This window comes from Cariama cristata, unplaced genomic scaffold, assembly GCF_000690535.1.
Source record: "Cariama cristata isolate BGI_N322 unplaced genomic scaffold, ASM69053v1 scaffold28579, whole genome shotgun sequence".
NCBI lineage: Eukaryota > Metazoa > Chordata > Aves > Cariamiformes > Cariamidae > Cariama > Cariama cristata.
This window is the reverse complement of record NW_009637890.1, coordinates 8020-15917: the sequence shown is the minus strand read 5'-3', so window position 1 is coordinate 15917 and position 7898 is coordinate 8020. Positions and strand designations below refer to the sequence as shown.

Below are 7898 nucleotides of genomic sequence, written 5' to 3'. Positions count from 1 at the left end.
CGGTCAGCCCCCGGCCTGGCCCGCTCCCCAGCGTGAGTACGGGAGTGGGGACCAGGTCCTGCTTCGGCCTTGCCTCACGTGTGGGCAGCGCCGAATGAACTTCACCTTGATTGGAGCGAACGGGGCGGGGAGCCTGGTTATCAGACCCTGAGCCGGTTGTGCTGCAGGGAGCAGACCCCTGGGGACAGTGTGCTGCTCCTGGCCCCAGCCTGAGCCCTGAGCGTTGCTGTGTTGCGAGGAGGATCGTGCAATCCAAACGTCCTGGAGAGGCTGCACGGGAGAGCCCCTTCCCCGCCTTCTCTGTGGCAGGCGGGGGCCCCGGGGGGGTGGGGATCCCACCTGGCCTAATGCCTTGCTTTGCTTTGCCTCGCAGCCTGGAGCAGTTGATCTTGCCCGTGGCCTTCCCAGCCAACAGCAGCCTGGACCCATGTGCAAAAGAGACTGTGCTGAATGCCATCAAGGAGAGCAGGAAGAGGGCTGTGGAGGAGGAAGAGGAGGAGGACCAGGCTTTTGGGAATGATCAGGAGAGCAAGAGAAGGTAATAAGTCAGCAGTCCAGGTTGCTGTCAGTGTGTTGGGAAGGTCATAAATGGGGCTAGCGCTTCAGTGGTGACAAATGGGATGTGTCCCAGAGCACACCAGGCCCAGTGTGACCAGGAGTCTGGGATGGAGAAGTGCTGTGACAATTGAACCGCGGAGAGGAAGCACACCCCATCACTCAGCCCTCTAGGCTGCGTCAGAAAGTCCTCCGAGAGTTCTTTTTGTCTTTGAGATCAAAGGGATGTGGTTTAGGTTTTTGTCTGGGCAAGCTCAATGGTCAAGCATGTTGCCCTGCGTTGCTGGAGCTGGGAGAGGCTGGGATGTGGGTTGGGGAAGCCTGGCAGGGAAGCAGCCTCTGTTGTTGCAGGGGTTTGCAGAAGGGGGAAATTTGGTGTGAAATGCTGGTATCTGCCATAGGCTTATCATCTCTATCCTTCAGTCAGCCCCATGCTTCCAGGAGAGACGGGATCCCCATGTCTTACAGCTTTAAAAGATCTGCATGCTTCCTTTGTGCACTGTAGCTAGCAAAAGGAGGTAAAAACACAAAGGTAAACAAGAGGGACTATCTTCTGCTTTTGTTAGCCAAGGTCAGCGATTTCCAGCTCAAAGAAATGAGGTGGTGCTGCCTTTGCCAGCGTTCTGGGAAGGACAAGGCCTAAACCCTGGGTGCTAAGGTCTGCTGGAGCCTTTCAAATTGCCTGGGCACAGCGCTGCCTTGCTGTTCTCTCTCCTTCTCTTTTTCATCCTCCACTTGTGTAGATGGAGGCCATTTGCCTTGTGCCCCTCATGTGCTGAGGCTGCCTGCTTGGGCTCGAGCAGGGGAGTTGAGAGACCACAGAAGAGTGGCTTAGGCAGTGTCCCGGCGTGTTGTCCTGGGTGCTACACTGAGGCTGCTGCTGGAGGGCTGCTGAGAGCACAGCGGGATGAGCAGCGGTTTGCAGGGAGCCACCAACTGCCTTCCTGCTGCAGCAGGACATGCCCTCCTCTCCTCCATCACTGAATTTCCCTCTACCTTTGAACCTTTACCTTGGCTTGGTGAATCTGAGCCCTGCAAGAGCTGAGCAGGACAGCAACAAGATGGGTGCACAGATAGGATCAGCTTCTTTTTTTTCTTAATTCTATTTTTTTAGTATGCCAATACTCAGCTCTGCCATGAAAGCCAATTTTGAAGGCATTAAATCCTGACAAGCACAAAGAATGTTTGTAGGCAGAAAATCCTGTGGCCTTTGAGGGCAGAAAGGAGCGTGCATCAGCTGGAGAGTGCTGGATTGCCTGTGTGATGGGGTCAGCGTGCTTGAGCTTGAGGGAAGCACTTGGGCTAAGTGACAGGGCTGATCATACACCTCCAGCTCTGCTTCGCAGCAGGGTTTGCTTTAAGACTTTCAGACTTCAAATCTTCACTGAATCATTGTGGGAAGTGACATTTGGTTTCTGATTTAAATAGTCCAGAGTACTGGCTAGGAAGTGGTAGGAGATCTGAGTTTTGGAGCTTAGGTCCGTTCAAGAAATCAGCTGCTGAGACTCTCTGAAATGTTTTGTCAGAATAATGGATTTGAGCAAAGATTTTGTTACATCAAAACTACTCTGCCCAGCAGGCAGCTGGTGGAGCCGCTGGTGCTTGGGAGGAGGCAGCTTGAGATGAGAGTCAGTTAGGACAGGACCAGGTAGCGAGAAAATCTGCAGCAGGGTGTGGATGGGGGAAAATCCTTTGTCCTGGGGTACTGGGTGACAAGAAAAAAAGCAAAGTTTGTGCTTTCTCACTGCTGAATCCACTTGGAAGGGGTCTTCTCTGGAGGCTGGGAGGGCAGCCCCTGTCTCTGCTGCCGTCACACCACCACAGGCTTCTGCCCTCTCTTACACAGGCGCCATGATAGCAGTGGAAGTGGACAGTCAGCATTTGAGCCGCTGGTAGCCAACGGTGCCCCGGCCTCTCTGATACCCAAGTAAGTGCCCAATGAGCCAAAAGCAACTACTGTGAGCTGGGGGGGTGGGTCTGAAAGCCTGCAGGCTCTGGAAAAGGTGCTTGGCTTTTGCTTGTGGAGTCCAGCTTCAGGGGAGAGCAAGAGAGGCTGTGGACGTGCGTTCGGTCTGTCACCCTGAGCACAGGCCAGTGGCCGTAAGGGCTGTGCCGCTGCTGAGGCTTATTTCCAAGCCCTGCGTTGTGAGAAAGAGCGGGATTGCTTTCCTCCACCTGCCCTGCATTTAAAGGACCTGTGGGCAGAGTGCTGGGGAGCTCATAAAATCTTCGTTAACCTCCTCTAGGCCTGGCTCTCTGAAGAGGAGCCTTGTCTCACACTGCCTGGATGACTGCTCAAACAAGAGGTCACGCACCTCTTCCGTGAGCTCCCTCAACAATACATACGCTGGCGGGATCCCAAGCTCCATCCGTAACGCCATCGCCAGCTCCTACAGCTCCAGCCGGGGCCTCTCACAGGTAGGAAACACCATGCTGAAGGTAATGTCAGAGCCCAGCACAGAGTAGCTCAACCCTCCTCTGGGATGGCCCCATGTAACTCAAACCCTGGGCTCATAAGAAGAGAGTGATGTCGCTGGGTGCCTGGCAGTGAGCACTGTGAGGAGTCTCCAGCGCAGCTCAGCCAGGCAGTTTTATCTCCCCGTGGATTAGACAGGCTGCTAGGCCGGCAGCAGCAGGTAGAGATGTTATTTGTCCTTCGGTGCGCACTGCCGGGGCAGTCCCCAGGCTGAGCTGTCCTGCTGCAGTGCTTGTTTTACACCAAAGCAAGGAGGAGGCCTTTTTCCACACATCCCCCACCCCCTACTGAGCCTTGGCGAGTCTGTTATGGTAGATGGATCCAGGTGAAAGGGAAAAAAAAACCCTCACTTTGCTGCACTGCCACCTCTTCAGCTGGAGTCAGCAAGTATTGGAGCCATGCACTCCCAATTTGACCCAGGTCCCCTCAGCAGCTGCTGAGCTATGATAAAACACTGCTTACATCCTGGGTCAGGCTTGCAGATGTGATGGTGGGACGTAGCCATGGCTAATGGAGCTCTGCAGTCTGTATGGGGAGAGGTTTCCTCCAGGATATTGGTAGGGAAATGTTTCCTCTGGCTGGGGCAAGTCTGAAATACTTTGAGGTGAGATCCATCCTCTCTGAGCTCCTGGTGTGGAGGTGACCTGCTCCTGCTAGAGCAGCCCCGCGCACATGAGGGCATCTGAGGCACAAAGGCAAGAGCCAGCATCTGACCAGCTGCGTCCTCCCTCATCCTCATCCAGGCCAGCTGTGACGAGCCTGGTGGCCGCTTGCTTCCAGAGTGGATTCAGTTTGGGGTGGCCAGACTTTGCACTCCACAGAATGTGGAGGGGAGTTAAGCAGTGTTGAAGCAAGAGAGGCTCTGGGAGATGGGATTTAATCTGCGGGTGAGCAGGAGGTTGGGAGGCTGTGCTCCCTGCCAGCCCTCTGCTGAGCTACTGCTGGTCTCTCTCCACATTCCAGGTGTGGAAGAGAAGTGGTGTGAGAGTGTCCCCACTGTCCAGCCCAGAGTCCTCCCGCTCCCAGACGCCGGAGTGGCCTCTCAAGAAAGCCAGGTAACTAGCCGCTTGCTCAGCGAGTGCCCTCTCGTCGATGTCAGCCAGGAAGAGAGCAGTCGCCTTCCTGGTGCCCAAGTCCTGCTCTCCACCAGAGCCAGGACTGTCCAGGCCCCTTTCTGAGGTGTGGCTGCTGGGTCACCCATCAGTGCAGAAATATCCTTGTGTCGATTGCCATCCCTGCTGCCTTGTTACCCTGCAGTCTCGGCACCAACCCGACCCTGCTCCCAGGCTAGGTTAGAGATTTAAGGGCTCAGATTGCCACAGAGGCAGCGTTGCCTTGTGACGTTGGCGTCGTGGCCTGGGCTGCTGGTTGCCAAAACATTGGGAAGAGACAGGCCCCGATTTTTGCCATCTCATTAAAATCAATTCACAAGAGCTACAGTAGGGTTGTATTTTGGCGTCTGCCTTGGAAGCGCAGGCCTTTTTTCTCCTCTCTTCTGGATCAGAGAAGGACATGAGCTTGTGTCAGAGCTAAGACCGACACAACCGCCTGTCCATGTGACAGGATGGATCCAAGCCAGGGACCTGCGAGGGGCAGCGGCTCCCATCCGGGATCCCCCGCTGCTGCCCTGAGGCTGACTTGTCCTGCAGAGGGAGCGAAGGCTCGGCGACCTGACCGAACTGGGATCCCAGGGAGGGGAGCAGCTTCTCTGCCTGGAGCTGCTTTCAGGCTGGTGCCAGCAAGGCTGTTGTCCTGAGGTCTCTTGTTTGGCAGAGGCAAAGAAACACACCAGGGATGCTAGTGGGAGTCCTTAGCGTGTTCGGTCTCATCATGCTCCCTGGAGATGGGGCCAAGCCTGGGGTTGACTCTAACTAGCTCTCTCCCATTTGCACAGGGAAGAGGAGTTGCATCGCTCCAACACTTCCACTCCAGTGAAATTGGACAAGGAGCTGCAGACAGAGAAAGGTGAGCATAGGTGGGCCCCAGGTTGGATGGGCCACTGGTGCAAGCAAGCTGCGGGACAGGAGCTAGCTAAGGTCTTCAGGTAGGATTGGCTTGAGATGTCACCTGGAAACTAGGAACATGCTGGTCGCAAGGCAGTGACATTTCTGCTGGCCTCAGTGACTGCCCTAAAGAGATTTCCAGGTGACAAGCAAGGGGCGCTGACAGTGTGTGCTAGCACATGCCCAGGAGCTGGCTTGCAAGGGGGAACACCAACCCCCAAGCCAGCACAGGTCCAGGTGTCAGCCTTGGGCCAAGATCTGCTGTGGTACGAGTAGCACCCTGATCAAATTCCAGGCTGATCTTATTCCAGCATTTCCTCAGCTAAAATGGAGAGGAATTCCTTTGTGCCCATTGCATATAGGATCCCGTGGCACCGCGCTAGATGTGGCTCACGCAGTTTGTGTGGTTTGTGGTTCGGGTAGGCAGTGTTCAAGGACCATCTAGAGGTGGGAAGGGGCCGCTGCCCTACAGAGCTCCAGCAGGCCCTTGTTAACAGTCTTGCCTGGGATGTGTTGGAGCCAGCTGCTCTTCCAGGGCATCACAGCCTTGTCCTTGGCTTAAAGCCGTGCCCCTGGCTCTGCCGTCTGAGGTGGGTCATCCAGAGAAGAGTCAGAAGGGATAACCCTGTTGGTACAAGCCAAATGCCTCCTCTGCCTGGAGCTGGTCCTGACTTGTCTCCTTCTGTAGTGGTGGAGACACCGGTGCGGAAGAAGCAGAATTCCCTGAGCCCGCCGTCCGCGTCGGGGGGCAGTGGGAAGCGCAAGCGGAAGATCCAGTTGCTGTCATCTCGCCAGGGGGACCAGCTGGCGCTGGTACGTCACTGTCTCGCAGCCCCTTTTGCCCTACTCTGGCGATAGAATGTGCTCACTGCAATTTCTGCAGGGCTGGGGGGAGACTGACCTGCCTGTCCTCAGGAAGGAGGCCCCGTCCTTGGCCGAGTGGGAAGTGACGCTATCCCCAGCCCCAGTGTCTGGTGGGCTGTGCGTGATTGTGCTGCCTGCTGCCGGACCAGGTAATGGCCTGGGGAAGGCCTGCCGTGCCCTCAGCGCCAAGCCGGGGGCCAAAATGAATGGGGATCGGAGCTCCGCGGTAGCGTGCTGTGGCAGAACCACCTGCTTCACGGGTCTTGCGACGGCCAGCCTTCACCACACGTTCAGAGAGGCTCTGCCGGCTTCCCTGAGAAGGAGCTAAGCTGCTGCTCTCTCTTGGCAGCCCCCGCCGCCTCAGCTGGGCTACTCCATCACGTCGGAGGACCTGGATGCGGAAAAGAAGGCAGCATTGCAGTGGTTCAACAAAGTCTTGGAGGATAAGACTGGTAAGGGCAGACTGGGAATGCGGAGGGGACAGGAAGGAGTAGAAGCCCAGAGCTGGCAGGGCAGTGGGGTAACTGTGTAGTGCAGACTGGGGAAGCTCCTGGGCCGGTCCTGCCTGGTCCTCGGGTCTAGGGATGCTCTTAGTGCCTTCAGACTCAGGAGAGCTCGTGCCCCCCAGGGTGATGGATGAAGTTCCCCAGGACCGGAGCAGTGGGATGTTCATGCAGTTTCAGTAGCCACTGGGGAAGCACTGCTAAGGGGTAATCCCCTGTAGCGAGTTGCGGGTCCTGATTTGTTGCCCCTTCCCAGTAGATGTGGTTCCCAGCACCACTGCAGAGACTATGCCCGTGTCCAGGCCGCTGGCATTCGCCGTGACCTCCCCGGGGCCTGCAACTGCCTCGACAGCTCCTTCCCCGACCAGCACGACCTCACTCCTGGACAGCCTGAAGAAGATGCAGAGCAGCCAGGCTGCGCCTGCAGCAGCAGGTGAGGAAGAGGAGGAGGGTTGGCAGAGCGGGACTTTGGGAGAGGAAGGCAGGCACGGTGGGAGCTCTGTGTTCCCTCTGTGGGAGGACAGGTGGCAAAACTACCTGTTCAAATGCTCTGCTGGCAGCAGAGCTGGCAGGCAGGTCTTGGGGGAGTGAGTTTGGGGACAAGGAACCCGTGGTCCTGTTGGGAGCTGGGGTAAGCATGGAGGGCTTGGTCTGTCTGGTTGTGGCTGTGGGGGGTGCCTGGCAGAAGGGCTGTCTGTCTATAGGTGACACCCTGCCTGTCCCTAAATAAGCTCTCTCCCCCTTTCCAGGCTCCACTGGAGCTGTGGTAGCGTCCCAGCCACCTTCATCAACTGCACAGCCGCCCACTCTTGCTGTATTGCTGGAGTCGAGTTCTCTGCCTGCCACCTCTGCTGACATGAAGCCTGTGCCCGTGTTGAGCACGCCTGTCCCTACTCCCCCCTCCGCCTCAGGGGTGCAGGCCCCCAGCAGTCTGGCACCTACTGTGTTCACGGAGCTGAGCCAGACCCCCAGCAAGCCTCCCTCCATCCCGAAGCCAAGCATCCTTTTTGGAATGCTGAACACCCCTCCTGCCAGCCAGCCAGCAATGACTGCAGCTGCTGCTGTGCCCACCACGACTGCTGCTGTGCCCACCACGGCCCCTGTCTTCAAACCTATCTTTGGTGCTTTGCCAAAAAGCGAGAGCACAGCACCCTGTACAGCTGTCATCTCCGCCACAGTCACTGTCTCTGCGAGCTCAGGCCTTTCCTCCACATCCTCCACCACCACCATGTTCAAGCCTATCTTCGGCACTGTCACCACAGCTTCATCTCCAGCAAAGGCCTCTCCTTTCGCCTTCAAACCAACGGCACAGCCAGCCTCAGCTGCAGATCTGCCAGCAGCCTCCACAACTACCCTGGCAGGATACACAGGTCTCCCTAATGTCATCTTCACCACCGCAGCTACGACTGCCACCACGCAGAGTTCCTCCATGGATGCCACCATTAAACCTGTCTTCAGCTTTGGACTTGACCCACCTGCCTCCACTGGCTCCACCCC

General features: G+C 56.9%; 1 protein-coding gene across 1 annotated transcript in view; it reads left to right on the top strand.

Annotated features, from left to right (window-relative positions):
• Window positions 1–373: 373 nt before the first annotated feature.
• Window positions 374–7898, top strand: part of POM121 (POM121 transmembrane nucleoporin) — a gene marked incomplete at its 5' end in the record, with an annotated part of 9684 nt that continues 2159 nt past the window's right edge. Inside the window, 8 exons of the mRNA XM_009708526.1 lie at window positions 374–538; window positions 2402–2482; window positions 2802–2973; window positions 3995–4086; window positions 4926–4996; window positions 5723–5847; window positions 6248–6350; window positions 7151–7888. Of these exons, the coding sequence (XP_009706828.1) occupies window positions 374–538; window positions 2402–2482; window positions 2802–2973; window positions 3995–4086; window positions 4926–4996; window positions 5723–5847; window positions 6248–6350; window positions 7151–7888 (1547 nt within the window). The remainder of the gene's footprint in view (window positions 539–2401; window positions 2483–2801; window positions 2974–3994; window positions 4087–4925; window positions 4997–5722; window positions 5848–6247; window positions 6351–7150; window positions 7889–7898) is intronic.